General features: G+C 39.4%; 1 protein-coding gene across 1 annotated transcript in view; it reads left to right on the top strand.

Annotated features, from left to right (window-relative positions):
• IMPACT (impact RWD domain protein) overlaps positions 1-19139 on the top strand; it is a 1366254-nt gene that overhangs the window by 1006990 nt on the left and 340125 nt on the right. Inside the window, exon 9 of the mRNA XM_044065351.1 lies at positions 12370-12443. Coding sequence (XP_043921286.1) covers positions 12370-12443 — 74 coding nt within the window. The remainder of the gene's footprint in view (positions 1-12369; positions 12444-19139) is intronic.

Below are 19139 nucleotides of genomic sequence, written 5' to 3'. Positions count from 1 at the left end.
CCTTGAGACTTCCCCAGAACACCCCACTCAGGAAGCTTGTTAGAAGCATTCATGTAAAAGAAGGCATAGTGTTTCTCAGGAGTCTGTAACTGAAGGTACTGACCAGTGGGGGAAGGGGTCCCCCTGATCTCCCGTTGAGTACATGTCATTTAGCAAAATTCTGGAATTACTTGCATAGAAAGGCGGTGGTCCTCCAAAGCCCCCCTCCCAGAAGGAGTCAGTATTTCTCAAGGCTTTTGGGGCAGGCCCATCTACTTCTTGAGTGGTCCTTCCTGTGGATGAGATGGCAGATCTGATCTCTAAGCAGGCATGAAAGGAACTGGATGTAGGAGACCTTATCCCACAGAAGCTGGCCACGTTTTTGGTATCCCCTAAGAATAGCTCCTTTTGGAGCAGGGGTCCTGCCATGGATTAAATGGTGATGGTAGTGGCAGCTACCAAGAAGTAGCTAGTTGAGGAAAGCTCCACTGTCTATCCCCTTAACAAGGGAGTCCATGGTTTTGGACAGATTTGAGAAGTGGGTTTATGCTTCAGCAGCCTTCTCTGTCAGGATGCTGAAGTATTTGGCTGACGTTACACGCTTCCAGAGGAATTTGACCAAGGAGCTTTATAAATCCCTCTCAGGGTTCCTATCTGCAGAGGAGAAGAAGTATGTTGACAGACTGTGTGCCTTATTTCAAAATCAGCAGAAGGCCGTTAGAGAGCTATGGGAACCAACATAACTGTTAGATGGCATGCCTGGATGCACCTGTGTGACTTTGTAGAACAGGTAAAATATCCTTTATCAATGTCCCCTATGGTGGATCCACCATCTTTGGAATAAAGGTAAAAGAGACACTATCCAGATGGCAGCAAGATCGAAACATCTTGTCTGCTGTACGGATTTGGTTTTCTATTCCCCAAAGGATTTCTTTAGAAACCAGAATGGAGGGAAGAAACTGTGGTTCCATAAATCCCAAGGTTTTGCTCCTGATGTTTCTAGTGATAGACCCCCCCCCCCAAGACAGAGGGGGGACAATAATAGTAGACATCACCTCTGTGACAGAGGTGGTCCACAAAACTAAGGATTGTGGGGTCCCTTCTCAGACAGGCCTTGTCAGCAATCCTGAATAGTTGCCTGACTGCCACACTCTGAAGGCAGTCAAGGGGGTTGCTTATCCCTGCACCCCACAGGCTGGATGTCCATCACCTAAAATACTTGGGTGCAAAGGATTATAACCAGAGATTACACCATTCTGTTTCATTCTCATCTCCCTTATTCACAGAAATTACCCAATGTTCCACCCTCAAAGTGAAAGGCAGCAGCACTAAAAATAAAAAAGCTGCTAGACAAATGAGTCATCTGGGAGGTCCCACCAGACCATCAAGGATCCAAAGTTTACTCAAGATTCTTTTTGGTGCCAAAGAAGAGTGGGGAACTCTGACCAATTCTGGATCTTGGTCATTTGAACAAGTATGTAAAACAGACACATTTCTGGGTAATCATGTTACAGGCCATCCTACCATTGTTGAAGAAGGATGACTGGATGTTCTTGATAGACATTCAGGATGTGTGCAACCATATAAAGATGGTTAGAGACACTCCAGAAGGTATCTCCTCTTCTGTCTGTGAGACAGTCATTTCCAGTTCAGAGGCTTGCCCTTTGGTCTCACAACAGCTACCAAGTGCTTATCAAGTGTATGGTAGTGGTTACAGCTCATCTCAGGCTCCTGGCATTGTGAATGTTCCCTCAACTGAAGGACTGGCTTGTTACTACCCCAGCTGGGAACCTTCTTCTTCAAGCCAGGGACTCATTGCTCCAACTTTGCTCATAGCTAGGGTTAACTGTGAACAGGGTCAAATCCAAACTTCATCCAGTTGAAGCCATAGAGTTCATTGGTGCACACCTGGGTACCAAGTTACAGATAGCTAGACAGTCAGACTCTGGGATTCTCATACTTTAGCAATAGGCAGTGGCATTACTCTCCCATCACAAGACCCAAAGTTAATTTTTCATCTTCCTGACTTGATGGCAGTCACCATTACCCTAGATTCCCTAGTCAGATTTCGTATGAGGGTGCCCAATGGACCCTTACAGTGCAGTGGTCAATGAGATGTCAACCCATAAGCTTTTCAGTCTCCCTCTTGAGAATTTGAAAAACTCCTATTCATTGGTGGTGGGTGGCGAGAATCCCCAATTGTATGTTAGGGTTCACCTTTCATTCTTCCCTCTCCTCAGGCTACAGTGACTGTGGATGCTTCCCAATAAGAGTGAGGGGAGCATTTTTGATGGAAGATTGTCCAAGGCACCTAGTCCCCTTCAGAGACCAGTCTTCACATTAATATCCTGGAGATGAGGGCAGTTCTTACACTGCAGGCCTTCCAGGATTCCCTTCTCAGGTGTGTAATCTCCATTCAGATTTTATTTTTTTTTTATTTTATATTTGTTTACTGGGAAAGTCTGACTGGACACAGGTCCATTTTTAGAGGAGGCCTCGGGTGCCAGTAAAAAATGCATTTGATTATATAAAAAATGCATAAAATGCAAAAGTACATAAAATAAACAATATGAAATCAGCAAACACTTTTCTGGGGATAACAAGTTATAACATAGCAAATGTCATACAGCATATAGTAATAAAGGCAATAATGTTTGGAACATAGTTCCATATAGTACAGAGTAAGAAGATCTAGATTTTTTTATATAATGATGTTGATAGTATAGTGATAATGCTTGGGGGGCCATCACTTTTTACAGTATTTGGTGGTCTAGATAGTGCGCTACTCTCCTATTGGTGGTTTGGATGTAGGAGTCAGTCAGAAAACAGTAAGTAAAAGGGGTGAGAGAGTATCATAGCTGAGATGAACTGGCTAGTTTAGTTGTTACTAAGAATCATCATCACTGAGTACTTGGGTAAGAATGAATTGGAGAAGTGAGGCAGAATTGATTAGTAAACATAATGGTTACAGGGTAAGATTGTGAGGGTTTCTGGTTGGTTAGATTGGTAGAAAATCTGGATTAGTGAATCTATATATGGAAACGTGAATTAGTACTGAGAATAGTGAAGGAAATAGTAGGCATATAAGTGTTAAGATGGAAACAAGTTTGTTTAAGTGGTAGTCTATTCTGGGGAGTTAAAAGTGTGCCTTGAGGAGCTTTTTGAATTGTGTGGTGGAGGTATTGGAGATCAGGTGGCTAGATAGGTTATTCCAAGCTTTTGAGATAGAATAGCTGAAGTGAGATTTCCCAGCTTCATCATTATATTTGATGACATTTAGGTGGTTCTGGGTAGTCGATCTTAAGGTTTTTGTCATAGAATAAGGTGTAAATAAGTTCTGGAGTGCTGGGTTTTAGTTGGGTAATAGTATAGTTTGTGTGCCAACGTTAATTGGTTAAGTTTCAGTAGATGAAGCAGCTCTAACCAGTTTAGTTGTTGAGTGCTACACAATGATGGGTCCTGTATAGGGTTTCAGTAGCAAATCTAGCCATCTTGTTATAGCATGATTCTAGTTGGTTTAGGTTGGTTTTATGAAGGTTGGTCAGTATTGGTGTAGCATAGAGGAGGGTGGACAACAGATGTGTCCTGGCTATTGTGGATTTAGTTTGTCTAGTGAGAAATGGTTTGTTCCGATAGAGGAGTCAGAGTTTTTTTGTGAACTTTCTTGATAGTTTGGGCTATAGGAATATGAAATCTGAGGTTGTTGTCTGTTTCTACACTTAAGTGTGGGATGTGGAGATGATCTTGGTTTTGTTCATGGACACTGTAGTGAAGTTGTCACATGGGGGGGATCTACAATGTCCAAAGATAAGTCGTTTTGTTTTGTTTGGGTTTAGGATAAACTGGGAATTAGTGAACCAGGTCTCTGGTAGTGAGAAGCAGTCTTGGGTTAGGGCGTGGAGGTCATGCGATGTGTGGACTGCACATATGAGGATGGTGTCATCAGCATATTCCATTACTGAGGCACTGGGTATGGAGGTAGAGAGCTGGTTTGTAAATAGAGAGAAGAGTAGTGGGCTGAATATTGAGCCCTGAGGGACTCCTAAGGATACTGGTAAGAGGGAGGATAGTTGATTCTGCCATAGTACTGCTTGTTGGTGCCCTGATAGGTATTTTTTAAACCATGAGATAGAGGGGGTGCTGCTATTTAGGTTGGATAGTGCAATAAGGAGTTTATGATGGTTGACCATATCAAAAGCTTTGGACAGGTCAAGAAAAATGGCTGAAACTAGTTGTCCCTTGTTTCTCTGGTGGTTGATTGTGTTGGTAAAGGACGTTAGAGCTTTAGTGGTGTTCTGGAAGGGTGTAAATCCATGCTGATATTTGGATAGCAGATTGTTTTTTAGAAGGTGGTTCATTAGTTGTGTATGAACAACTCTTTCAGGTATTTTTGATGGGAGATAAAATAGCAGTAGGTCGATAGTTAATTCTTATTCTAAGGAGTTGCCTCCCTTCTGCAGTGGTATTATGTGGGAAATTTTCCATATAGTAAGTATCTTATACTCTGATATTGATCTATTTATTAGACTAGCAACAGGAAGGGCTATAGCTTCTATGGCTAGCTGTAGGTATTCAGCTGGTAAGCTGTCTGCGGCTAAGGAGGTTGGTTTGAGCTTGTGGAGGAGATTTAAAATGGATTTGACTGGCGTTTGGTGTAGGCAGAAGTGGGAATTACTTGTGTGTTTGTTTTGTCTTGGGTGGAGGGTAAGTTGCTGCGGCTACTTTTAGTTTGGGTTTCTGCAAGGGTTTGAACTGTTTCGGGGAAATATTTGTTAAACTGAGTTGGGATATTTTCATGGCTATTAACTGTAGCTGGTGTAGGGGTTACAGATTTCCCTGGTAGTGGACCAGAATTTTTGAGGGTTGTGAATATATTTTTTCCTGGAGGTTTTGATAGTAGTTAATTTTGACTAGTTTAACATGTTTTTTTGGCTTTGTTGCAGAGTTCTGAGTAGGTTTGTTTTGTGGAGTGGGTTCTGTTTTTGTGAAATTGTATCAATTCTTTGTCTCTTTCTTTGAGAATGGATTTAGTTGCCCTAGTTAGTTGGGGAGTGTACTTTGATTTCATTCTAATGGTTCTAGTGGGTACATGATGGTTTAATATTTGTAAGAAGGATGTGCTAAAGTAGTGTAGTGCTTCATCTAGAGATGGTTGTGATAGTGGCCTCCAATTGCAATGTTTTGGGGCATTAATAAAGTTGTTTGGTTTAAAGTTCTTTTTGTTTCTAACTACTGTAAGGGATGTCTGGTTAATATGGTGAGTTATTTTTCTAAGTAGTAAGGTAGTCTGAGGGATCGCTTAGGCTGTCTGCCAGACAGCCTACTTGGGATGTGAGTGAGGGATCGGATATAAGAATCCAGTCCAGAATGGACTGACTCTTGAATGTTTTATCACTTCTAGTGGGGGTTGAGATAAGCTGGATAAACATGGATTATGGCCGGTGCAAGTTTGCCAGTCTATATTAAAATCTCCTAACAAAATGTTTTCCTGTGGTAAGGAGTTTGAGATCCATTCTAGTAGGTTTTCCATACTGTAATATTGTTACCTTGTGGGTAGTAGCAGCCTATGATATTTATATGTTTATCGGGATTCAGTTTCAATCTTGTAAGGATAATTTCAGCATTATCTATAGGTGGAATATTGGCATCTGGTTGTTCTAAGTTGAGGTGATTTTGGTATAGTAATGCTGCCCCCTCCACACTTCTTTTGCCTATTCTGCCTCTATGTATGATATTATAACCTGGTGCGATTATTTCATTGTTGTTGATTTCTGGATTTAGCCAGGTTTCTGTCAGTAATACAATTTCAGGTTTATATAGAGCTAATAGGGCATGAAGTTCATGAACTTTAAGATACTTCTAACATTACCATTATTCAGATGGACAATAGGTCAGTGGTTTGGTGCATCAACAAACAGGGAGGAACACAGTCTTAACAATTATCATGAGAGGCCATGAAGGTTTGAAAATGGGTGATGTCTTATCACTGCTTTCTAAAAGCAGCACACACACCGTGGAAGTCCAATGTTCTAGAGGATAGGATGAGCAGGTCTATCCTCTTCCCTACAGAGTGATTCCTCAGTCTGAAAGCAGTGAATCGGATTTTCAGTCATTGACCATGCTACAACCTCTTTGTCTCCCCCTCCAACACCAAATGCAGCAGGTATTTTGCCATAATTCCCAAGGAGTCCCTGAGGGATGCTGTGACCCACACATGCCCCCCCCCCATCTCCTTTATGCTTATCTTCCCACTGCTTTCATCCCTAAGTTTCAGCATTGAGGAATCTGGAGCAGTGCTACAGTGATCCTCATTGCTCCCCTTTAGTCTTGACAGGTCTGGTTTCCCTTCCTCTGGTCTCATTTGATTCACTTACCTTGGATGCTGGATCTTATTCTAGATCTTCTCTCTCACCCTTCTGGGAAGCATCACTCAGACATAGAAGCCCTCAAATTGATCGCATGGTTTCTCCAGTTTCAGTGATGGTTAGAAAGTCCAGGCTTTCGTCCCAGGTCATTCACATTTTTAGTTCTGCACAGAAACACTCTACCAGGAAGATTTGTAAGAGTAAATGGAAAATATTGTCTGTCTGGGCCTCCAGTAGGATTTTGGATCCCTATTCATTTACCCCTCCCAGATTCTCAGACTTCCTGGCATCTCTTTTCCACAGCGGATTAGCTACTCTACTATCAAGGTTCAGTTGTTAGCCATTTACAGTTTTCACATTGTGGAATGTCAATCACCTATTGCTTTCCTTAAAGTGTCCAAGGCCTTCCTCAGGGGTGTCTTCCTTCTAGGCCCCCTCCCCTCATAAAGATGCTGTTCCTTCTTGGGATATTACTATTCTTCTACAGGCCTTAATGAGACTCCCTTTTGTATTTGCAAGTATGGCTGACTTAAAATTCTGACTTGGAAAACTGTTTTTGGTGGCATTCACGTCTGTGAGGGGAATAGCAGAACTTCATGCCTTTCCCTGTAAACCTCATTTGGTTTTCTATAAGGATAGAGTTACTTTGAGAGCAAAATCTGTTATTCTCCCCAAGGTGATTTCTGAAGCATCACTTAACCAGTCTATCCACCTTCCTGTTTTCTTTCCACGATTTGCCAACAAGGGAGAATGCATGTTACACCTTCTGGATATGCACTGTCAACTTTGATTTTATCTGCATCACACAAAGAAGTTTAGAAAGACTGACCATTTGTTTCATTTTCCTCAGTCAAATTGAGTAAAGGAGTGTTAAAATTACTCTTTCTCCCTGGTTATCTGAATGCATTTCACATGTCTATAAGGAGAACGGACTATATTTACCTAAACCTCCTAAGGCTCATTCTACTAGACCTCAACTGCCTTCTCCGGAGTACCTATTCATGACATTTGTGCTGCAGCTACTTGGAATAAAGTCCATAGCTTCATGTCTCACTATAAGTTGGATTTACAGTCCAGGTGTAGAGCGTCCTTTGGTTTGGCTGTCCTCCGAGATATCCTTTCATGAGACCTCCCAAGTTTTATGATAGCTGGGGATTCTGTCCCATCCATTTAGGAATGGATGTAAGAGACAACATCAGATGCAAAAGATATGTACTTGTCATGACAATGGCTCTATGTTGTCTGCTTGTGTCCTTCCACAACTCCCATCCAACCTTCCCCCTTCCAGTTATCTTTTTCTTTGTTTCTGAAGTGACTGCACTGACAGTCCCTATGGCTTGCTTATGTATGTAGTCTTCAAGCTGTGGGTCAGGAGGCTTTGCTATATCTCTGATGTGTTTGATTTTATTATGATGCTGTAGCGATTTTTTAATGTAGGGTATGGGCAAACTCGATTTAAGGTAACCTACAAGCTATATGAGATTATGGTAAAGGGAGGGGACGGAGTCTTGGATCCAAAGACTAAAAGTGGCCGAAGTTGGATCCTAGATAGATCCAATAACCCATTTGTTGAAGATAAAACCATACAACTTGGATATATCATTATGGTAAGTACCTAACTTTCCTTTTTCGTCGTTCCAGATGGTCAGCATAGGATTACATGATGAAATGTGAAGTGCAAAAGACTTTATAGTAAAGTAATTTACTTTTGTAGAATTTGAGTTATTTCTGTTGTTGATATAACATTAATGTATTTCATATGTGCTATTTTTCTTTTCTACAGTACTTGGAGAAAAGTTAGAAATATTTTTCTTGCAAATTATGAGGACATGTACCTTTGTCTTTTGTAGGATAAAAGTGCCTGAATCAGGGCTATCTTGTAAAAACAATGACAGGTAGCTACCCTGCTCACTAGTACAGCTGGCATTTTATATTAATCTGAAAAGATGAAGGTTGACTGAATGGGTGAATGAGTTCAGAACCTGAGAGTCTACTGAAGCTCCTGAATGACTGCTGGCAAAGGACTACTAGGTGGTATAAGCATAGGCCAGGAAGAAATCAGGAACATATTTAACCTTTTCATTTTCTCTTCTGAAAATGAGGTAAATCATGGATGTACTGCATAGTTTGTATTATCATGAATTAGCCATGTAATGTACTTGCCTTAAATTAAGGGCCAGCAGTGGCAGAAGTAACAAGGTCAGCTGTGATTTGTTTTGCATCTTTGTGGGGGTTTTTTTTCCTCTGGATCAGCTGCCTTTTTTGGTGGTACTTAAGCCACATCTAAACAGCTATAAAATTGTCATGATGAGTGAGGTCATTAGAACTTTAGGTAGAGCACCAAAGTAATAATTTATTATCAGTTGAAAAGATCACATTGATTATTTTATTATCACTTAAAAAGAAATACATTGGTGTTCCACGTATCTCACTGTGAGTTAGACACTTAATGTTCTGCCTTAAATCAGGGGTTAGAAAATGGTTAAGTAACCAGGGCAGCTTTCATTTGTTTTGCATCTTTGTGATTTCCTGTGTAACAGGTGATTTTTTTTTTTTGTTTTTACTGGTACCTAAGCCATTGTTAAACCAAAGCAATATAACAGCCATGCTGATTAATTCCAGCACTATATTAGGCAGAACAGCAAAGTTAGAGGTTTGTTGAAAAGATCACACTGGTGCTCGTGGAAAACTGCCTTTTCCAAATCCATGTCACTGACATGGATGTGTAAAAGATGATAATTATGACTGGGCAGATGTAGTTTTTGAGGTAAACATTTTACACTTCTTTTTTTCTTGGCATTAGTGTCTTGGCTTGTCCATATGCAGCAAACTAATACACTGATTTGTTATTGCCCCCTTTTAATTGGGCAATTTTTAATGGATATTATCAAAATATGAAATTAGGTACAAGTAACAATGGGCTTTAAAACATGCTGACAAAATGTAACCCAACAAACAGGAGCTCTTTGAGTTACAATTTGTCAGTTTTACAATTCACTGACAATGTTTCACATTGGCTTATGTGACACTGAGAGCACTGCTTCTCCTCTTAAGCATTACCACCCTCTCTGAATCATTTCCCCAACTTTTCTGCTGTTATAGGGTTAAATGAATATATGTTTAATATATATATATATCAGTAAGAGTGATGTTAGAGTGAAATCCCCCACATAGGCATGCAGGGAAGTTTTTACGGCAAACTGAGTAGTAGACCAGATGTGGTGAAACTGTTAGCTTATCTGGGAAATAAGAACTGGACTTTGCAGGGGAACTACAGGAAGTACATCTTTTAAAATAATAAGCTGTTTGACCTTTATAGACTCCATTTAAAATACATGGTTATGTAGATATGTAGACATGTATACACTTCAGTAAAATGGCAGGAGATGCAGTGTTTCAAATGGGCATAATGAGAAGTATTACATAGGCATAGTGCTATCAGAAGGGCAGAAGTAATTTAGGAAGCAGGCACCATAAGTCCATTGCACAGAGAAGCTAACATCTCAGCTTTCATGAAATAAGCAAATGTTTTTGTGTGCTCATGCAGATTTGCTTTGCTGGTGTTGTGTGGATGATCTTGTACATTTTTATTTCAGAGCCAAGGAGAGTGAGGCTGCTAAAACTGGTAGAGGTGGCAGCTCATCTGTTAAGAGTCGGTGTTCATGCATATGAACATTGTTACTAGGAAGACATTTTTCCATCTTCTGATATAAATGCTGTCAGAGAGTGACAGGCTCACACTGCGAAACAAACTCCTGAGTCAAGTAGCGCAAGAACTGGAAAACAAAAAATAACAGTACCATTGAGATAATAGTTATGCCAGTGCTAATGGCTGCAGACAAAGATACCAATTTTAGACAAATATCAGCAAGAAGAGGGCAAAATAAGACTTGCTTAGCATAAGTGCAGAGCATTACCATTTGAAATTAGCAGTATGTTTGAAGAACCAGCTCCCTGAGGCCCTGTTGAGCTACTGAGTAAGAAGTAGCAGAGCTAAACTGGATTTACGCTAGGTGCTTAGTTGCTTTTTCCACCAACTAACCAGTCCAGTGCTTGTATACCAAGAACTAGTTGTGAAATGGGGGCTTAATCATACAATGAAAGGTAGAAATTATGCCGGTTTTACCATGCACACCCATAATTCACTTACCTTTGCCTCAGTAAATACATTGAACAAATATAAACAAACCAAACTAAACAAATAGGCAGCGTGAAGAGCAGTCCAGTAGTTATACAAGTTTATTAGTTTCCAAAAGATAAGCGCTTTCGGCTGTGACACCAGCCTTCTTGAGACAGCCATTACAATAAAACCAACTTGTTTTATAGTGAACCTACTTACTAATAGCCATCAATTATCCAATTAAAATTAATTATAATGCATATTTAAATGCATATTTAAAGTACATATTTAAAACCAGCACTAAAACTATTGTTGTGTCTTTCGGCTTTTTTAAATATGCATTTAAATATGTATTATAATTAATTTTAATTGGATAATTGATGGTTATTAGTAAGTAGGTTCACTATAAAACAAGTTGGTTTTATTGTAATGGCTGTCTGAAGAAGGCTGGTGTCAGTGCCGAAAGCGTCTACCTTTTGGAAACTAATAAACTTGTATAACTACTGGACTGCTCTTCACGCTGCCTATTTGTTTCATTCAGTAAATACATTGCTTGGTCAGCAGTTTAAGTTATTTAGCTTGCCATAAGTACTGTTCAAGCAATTTATGAAGTGATAAATTCATCATGAGATAAAAAGTTCTTTTTTATGAAAATTGTTGCAGATGTGAAGAGCACTGTGAGAGAAAAGTTAGGAAAGGGGCAGTGGGAGAGAGACCTGTGTATGGACTAGCAGCAAACACTTGGTGGATTTTATATAATTATATCTCTTTTTGCCAGTAGAATTGTAGATTTATGCGTCTGTAAATGTTGCAGACTACTGCAGTTAGTGACAGATTTAGAAAATGAACCAGAAACTTTGTATATGTTGATTTATTTCTCCACTTTCCATTGCATGATACTAATATTTTAAATTCTTAGTCATTCAACAGTATACTTTAATTTCTTCAGTGTTATAATAGCATAAATTTTCTAAAACTGTAAAAATAACTTCCAAAGATTTTTCTTCAGGTAGATAGCAAATGTTGGAGGTGGGATGAGGAAGAAAGAGGTAGCTGAGAGCATTTGTTTTCAGAGTGTAATGAATTGACAGACTTTAAAAATTCTCTGCAGAGTATTCTCTCAGGAATACTGGATGAGCAAATGAGTGTAACTTGTGTCTTTCGGCTTTTCTCTGTTAGGGGTCGCCACAGCGGAACTCCGGTCCGCTAATGATTGGCAGTAGATTTTTATGTGCCGAGTTGCCAGCCCTGACGCACAACCTTCAACGAAGGTATGCCCATTCACGCATGTCTCCACACAGAAGACGCTCTAGCTGAGAATCGAACAGGACAATGTCTTACTGTGAGGCGACAACACTACCGCAGCACAAGGAAGTCATTTTTATAGCTTGGATACAAGATCTGAATTGCCTAGACATAAAAAGGCTTTTTTAAGTTTAATTCTGGTGGCTGCCAAAAAGCAGTTACTAGAAAATGGAAATCAAAGTCTAAATCACTCATACTTGAAGTAGTGAATATTGTAACAGAGATAAAAGAACATGGAAAAAATGGAAATTGTGGGAGCAATACATGCAGAAAAATGTTTTGGAGGAGGAATGAGGTTTTAGAGAAACAAAGAATTGAACAATGTATGTACTGTTGGATTGACTATATTGTATAAAAGAATAAACGTAATGTATAATGTTTATAAATGTGAATTTATTAATATGGTTTGTTTACTTTTATTATATGAATTCACATTTGCCCATGTCAGAAGTGATAATTGAATAAAGGTGTTTACAAAAACATAAAAGTAACTCTCTCTGGTCCTTCTGATTTGCTTATTGACATACCAGTTGAAGTAGTCTTAGCACATCAGATTAAATAAATATTCTGATATTTCTTTAACTGTTTGTGTTTTATTAGGTCAAAATGGTGTTGGATAAACTGTATGAGAACAAGAAAATAGCAAGTGCTACTCACAACATCTATGCATACAGGTAAAACGAGACATCTTCTGTCATTGTACTAATTTGTTGTAAGGTATTCTTTATATACCATGATAAGTATATACGTAGAAGCCGTGTGCTAAGGGGATGCCTTAAATTAATGTGTTTCACTGAAAAACCTCAAGTGAGGTACTCCATAGCAGTTTCTTATGAGTTTACATTTCCTGGGAAATGCTATCTGACTGCATTTCAGCTGAGACCCACAGAGAAACTTCTAACATTTGACAATTAAAATAAATAGTTTTTTGTCATACTGATTTTGTATACAACTGGAGAAAAGAGGGAGGGTGAAGTTTAGTTGGTAAAAAGTCAGTGATATGACTATTGATCACCATATACAGGAGTGATGTACATGAAACATAAATAAGATGGGATTGTGGGATGATGAACCATGAAGCTGTTTAGACAAAACGTGCTTTGGGAAAGTATTCCAAATAAGAACAGTTAATGGAACCTGTTGCATTGATATTACAAGCTTGTTCCATAGCTTGGAAACAACAACTGAAAACAGTAAGTCACTAAAACAGTTATGGGTTGGAAGGACTTTGCCCAGGAGAGTGCCTGACAAGTAAAGGTCATGAGCAGGATTATACTAGTCTAGAAGAAATATAGTAACAGCCCAGTTCTCAGGGAAGTAAAGAACTTTCACAGGTTTAGATATGTGCTATTGCTGCAGCTTTCTCAGTCTGCCAGGTCTACTTTTTGCTTCTTTTCAAGTGACAGCTGTCTTGTTGGGTTAGCTGGTAGTCTGTGAATTGCAGCAAGCCTCCAGTTTTATACTTGGAGTCTGAGCCTTAAAAAGTGTTAATTGCCTACACTAGCTTCAGTTGTTTTCAGACATAGTAATTTTATCCTAATCTAATGAAAGTTCAAAACTACACAATATATACTCTGCCTCTAGGTTGTGTGGCTTCAGAGTTTATTATATTAAGTGAGATGGATACTGAGGTAGAGCCCCCCCTGCTTTTAAAATCATAGAGCAATTTCAAGGCTATTTGCAGGATTGGCCTTAAATTACTTGATTTCAAAATAGAACTTGATGAGGTATACTGCCTCTGAGGAAGTCACTTAATTAGACCCACAGGCTTTATTCACTTTTAAAACAGGTACTTGTTCCCAGTAGCTTTTCTCAGTTTAACAAACATGCAGCACATGCTAAATAATCGTAATCACCTTCTTACAGTGACAGAGGTGGCTAGCAATTGTATACATTTCTGTTTGTGTGTGTGTGTGTGTGTGTGTGTGTGTGTGTGTGTGTGTGTGTGTGTGTGTGTGTGTGTGTGTGCGCGCACACACTATCCAAAGTAGAGATAAGTATAGCAATCCTTTTTCCTGGCTTAGAGTTCTTAGTGTACTTAGGCCAATGCAACATGTCAGTAGACTGTCAAGCTAGTTTGTTTAAATATAATTGTATTTTTTCACCCAGGCAGTAAGTCACCTGCCTGGCTAGATCTGATTTTATAAAGAACAAAGATTTTTCAGTGACAAACCACAACTGTTGCTATTCTGTGCCACAAATCTCCCTTCTGCCTTCCTAATGTTATTTCAAAATATTTTTGCTAAGACTTTTAATTGAATAAAACATGTAATTTTAACTGTTATGGCATGTAAATTCCAGTATAAGGATTAGCTTGCTGCCATTAACTCTGGTAAATCAGACTTCTAAACAAAAACACAATTCTACTAATTCCAGACTGTGCGCACTATATGCAGCATGTTATTTGTCACTAAATTTTTTTTGAACTACTAGCATATAGCCTAGGTGTTTACCACAGAGTGGTTTGTTGTATTTTTCCAGCCATAATCTGGCCTCTGCTAACTCCTCCCACTCAGACATCAAGACAGGGGTATGAGAGGGGGTGTTGGCCAGTGCTATTTGCAGATCTTTCTTGCTGCAGTCCATTAGAATTCATATACTGTGCAGATCATCATCTTTCAGGCATATCTGTCTGTTTCCAGAGATTCCATAGAATTATCTCAATAGGTGAAACCTTTCTTAGCTTTTCTAGTATTTATTTGTATTTTGTAAATGACAAACAGCGATACTGATTCTGAGTTATTTTAGACAAATCATTGCATTGACAGTGGTAAATGAATCACACTTGTCTGGTCCTTTTGTTTTTTTTTTGTTTTGTTTTTTTGTTTAGGCCCACAGCACAGTGTGGCTGACTGCATTTTGCAAGGCTTTATCCTGAGGACAAACTACTAAAGAGCTAAAGCTCAGTTAAAAGAGCATGTGTTCTTGGTCCTGTGCCACCATGGTTTTGGCTAAAGCCACCGAGATCCTCCTTCAGAAGTGTAAGTCCTCCAGTAAACATCTGATGGAGAAGAAAGAGGATATGATGACAGTCCAAAAAATTCTGTGGGTATCCCCAGGTCCAGCAACTCCTGGTCTTCCCTGGACACAGTTTTTGACAAAGGTTACTGGTATGAACCTTTGGAGGTTTCCACAGTGTCGGATTTAGGGATGTCCTCTCAGACTGACACTGCTACTGTGTGAATCAGATTAGAGGCCTGTCTGTGGGAGGAGGAGAAGGTAATGCCCATTTCCTTTTGGTCAGAGAGGAGGTTTCTGGAGACTTGGTTGTCGTCCTTAGCATCTGCCCATGAACCAAGATCTTTAAGACAGCTCCACCTGAGAAACCAAGGCCCAAAACACTGAAGCTGAAGCCAACACCCATTAGCCTGCTTCAGTCTAGACCAAGCAGATCCTTATCCCAACCCATTATCCAGGCCTCATTCAGGTACTTATTCCATTTGACTCAGGACTCCATGAGTTTTCTTAGAGCCAAGAAGTCAGCACTAGAAATCTCAGAGGGGTTCTTTCTATTAAAAAAAATAATAATAAGGTTTGAAACTCCCAATCCAGAGGTAGATGAGCTGGCCTGTGTGTGTCAGATATACCCTCTTTCTGTTTTCAAATCAGACATCAAAGACACTTTATCATCTGCTTCACACCCTGAAGATCTCAGATGTGGAGATGCCATTCACTGGAAGAAGAATAAATTCAAATGGGATGCAAGGAATGCACTAAGACCCTGCTGAAGTATATTTGTGGACCTGCTAGATCCAAAGCCAGTTACTGTTCCTGTATTGATAGATATTCTAGAAGATGCATTCATCATTGCATCATTGGAGCCAGACTCCCCTCCAATGTTTCAAGGAAACATGATTAGTTCTATAGGGTTCAAGGTTCTCAGAAGTTACTTTACAGGAGCCCTTTGGCTAATCCAGCAGTTATGTTCCTGGATTCCAACAAATAACCTTCTACACCTCCATATATGAACTTCATTACTAATGACAGAGTTGGATTCTCATCTGTTTTGAAAACGAAGACTGCACATTTGCAATCCTGGCTTTCTGGGCCTTGAACTGCCAGATGTGCATACTGATTTATTTGTGTTATTTTATGTATTTTTTTATTGATTTCCTTTTACTGACCAGGAATAATTTGACTGAGCAAAAAGCCCATTTTCATGGAGGCCCAAGCGAAAAGCTCCATATTTATACAACGCAGGTAACAAAAAGTCAGCAGCACATGGACATTCTTGAATGCATATACAAAACAATTACAATGCATATGTGCATGCATGGAAAATGTCACTAATGAAGGTTACAGATAAATACATTTATCAGTATATTATGGCAACAGTTAAATATAAGGTTAAGAATATAGATAGTATAGTGGCTAAAGGAGGTAGAGAAAGATACGGAGAAACTAGGATGGATAGGGTTTTGAGATAGGTTGGATGGAGATAAAATTCAGGTACAAAAACAGGTCCCAAATGGAAATTAAGTAGGTTTTTAGTTTGTACAAAAATGTTTTACATTTTCTGTCATGTCTAAGGTCTGGGGGAATGAAATTCCACAGCTTGGGGAAATGAACAAGCTATGAACAGAGACTATACAGTCACCAGAGTAGTTTGATTTGACAACTTCTAGGTGTTTTGGGGTCTGAGATTTTGGGTGTCTGCAAGGGATATATTTTGGAAGTAAAACAGAAATGGGTGGGTATCTGCTGGGTTCATGAAGAATTTTCTGTACATCTTTAACTGGTTAAATGTTAAGAGGTGTTACAGCTGTAGCTAATTAATCTTATAAAGTACCTTATAATGACGAGTTTTGTTGGGGATATTAGCAGCATATTGTACAAATTTCATTGTATGTTTTGACACTTTTATTAGTACACTACATGTCATGTAATGGGAATCAGTAAAGACTTTCCCTGTAGATGATGCTTTGTCTGAGTTCAATGCTTTTTCCCTTGGTGTTCTGAACACACCTGCCTCCCCCCAGAGTAAAAAGAGTCAAAGCCAACCCTTCTCAATGGCTATCCTTAGCAACCAAACAACTCATGAAACAAAGCATGGATGGTCTGAACAAAAAAATAAAACCGCTCCCACTTTACTAGCATATAGACAACCAAGAAGCCTAACAAAATAACTTGTCACCAGAGATAAGAAAGTCTGTTATGCAACCAGTCAAAACATACACACTAATAATGCAAAGTGTTCTGGACATCAGTCAATAAACTGTTAAATCCCGGACAAGCTACACACCAAATACACAGAAACAAAATGATGCAATAGCCAACCAATTCAATGACCACTTTAAAAAGAATGTAGAGTCATTAAACAGCCAGGTGGTTAATCAAGCTCTTGATGGCCCTACTCAATCACATAACCTCCTTCATTGTTTCTCCTTCCAACCAGTTCCCACAGATACCATCAAAAAATACCTGAAAGAAATTAAAACCTACAACAACTGCCCATGACAGTCTACCTGGAAAATATCTTAAAAGAGCAGCTGAGGCTATTGCATTTCCAGTTTCAGTTCTGATAAATCTATCCATATCTGAAAATAAAGCCTCCTTGCTATGGAAAAGTTATTCATCATTCCACTGCACAAGGGTGGAGCAGTACACAGCTTTCAAAGTAAAGGCCATTTGCCATTTTATCGTCCCTATCCAAAGTAGTAGAAAAATGTATTCACATGCAACTTCTTGATTGTCTAATAGATAACCAGGTTCTGTCTTCAATCCAACATGGCTTCCATCCTCATCACAGCAGAACTACTACTTTGCTGAATTTTGTTAATACTGTCAACACCCATAGAAATGCTGGAAGCCTAATCTCCACCATCTTGGAAACTTTTACATGCACTCTAATCCTTGGGGCTCACCCAGCACTTCACTGCAGTGCCTCCATAGCTACCTCTCTAACAGAACACAAGTAGTACAATGGGAAAAAAAATAATTTTATGTTGTCCTATCTCGCCTTCATTCTTTGCTGGTTGGGTTTAGAACCGAGAATCTGTTCTGACTCGGCCTGTACTAAAGCTCGGGAGCTTCCACTGGCTCAAGGCAATACCCTATCCCATCATGCTTAGGGAGATTACCCAGATCTCGTTTGGTGCTAAACTTGATCGGGTGCTTCCTACTAGGCTCCAGGCTAAGTGGAATCATTATTCTTTATTATACTACTGTTTTTGCTAAATACTTTTACTGTGTTGTTGGATTCTTGTTTTCTTAGTGTATTAGATAACTTCTTTGACCGTTGTGATATTTGAGCTGTTTGTTGTTGGCCGCCGCCATTTTGCTAGGCCATTTGTCTCCCTATCCCATTTATGACTCCTTGGTTGAGAGTTTTTTTGTAAGTCTAAAATATTTGCTTTCTTCCCCTTCTTAACGTAGTCCATTTTAGTTAGAGGGCTCGTTCTCAGCCCGTTTAAATTAGAGGGCTCCCCTTCCTTTCTGACCCATTTTTTCTGGTGAGGAGTCGTCATTTAAGTTAGAGACTTCTCCTCTGACTAGAGGAGATTGTTGTTTAAATTAGAGACTTCTCTTCTAGTTTCCCCCTACTTCCCTGTGGTCATTGCTGTTCTTATTGTTGTTGTTGTTGATAAAAAAAAAAAGAAAGTGTTGTTGTTAGTTTACCTTTCTTCAGTAGAGTTTTGATAGTGTTGTGTTTATACTGTCATTAGCCATGTCTAAAGACAATAAGGAAACAAAGCCTTCAGGCTTCAAAAAATGTGATAGATGTAGCCAAAAAATGCCCTTGACAGATGGACACACCAGCTGTGTGTACTGTTTAGGTGCTGTCCATCTGCAAGAGTCATGCTCTTTTTGCCAAACTTTTAGCTCCAGAGTTTTATTGGCGAGGAAAACTAAATTAATAGGGGATTATTAAAAGTTCATTTTTCTGAGGCGCTGGAAGGAAAACAGAGTTCATCAAAATCTTCACAATCCCCTGGATTGGACAAGTCTTAAAAGAGAGCTTCTTCATCAACGGCAGCATCTGAGCCATCGAAGAAGCAGGCAAAAGATTCATCCACTGACCCGAAGAGTAAAAAAGGTTTTTTTTTTTTACTTATCTGCTGAAGTCTGTGAATCAAGAGAGACAAAAGTGTTTATCTACTCGCTTTTAATAATAAACTTTTGTCACCTTGAGTGGAATTGCGTCTGTTCCTGGTTTTTTTGCCGGAGTTTTATTTGTTTGTGTTTTTCCGTTGGTACAGGTTTACAAGAAATAGCACAATTGGGCATGTCTCCAAACTATTACAAACTATAACAAACTAAGAACCTGAGTAATTCATAGACAACCCCCCCCCCCCCCCCCCACAAAGGGTAACCACCATAAAAAACTTCCCCAAAGCTAACTTTGGGCTCCTAAAAACAGAGGTGGCTAA

The sequence above is a fragment of the Protopterus annectens genome, chromosome 3.part0, assembly GCF_019279795.1.
Source record: "Protopterus annectens isolate FY-2018-M chromosome 3.part0, PAN1.0, whole genome shotgun sequence".
Classification (NCBI taxonomy): Eukaryota; Metazoa; Chordata; order Ceratodontiformes; family Protopteridae; genus Protopterus; species Protopterus annectens.
This window is presented reverse-complemented; position numbering and strand designations above follow the sequence as displayed.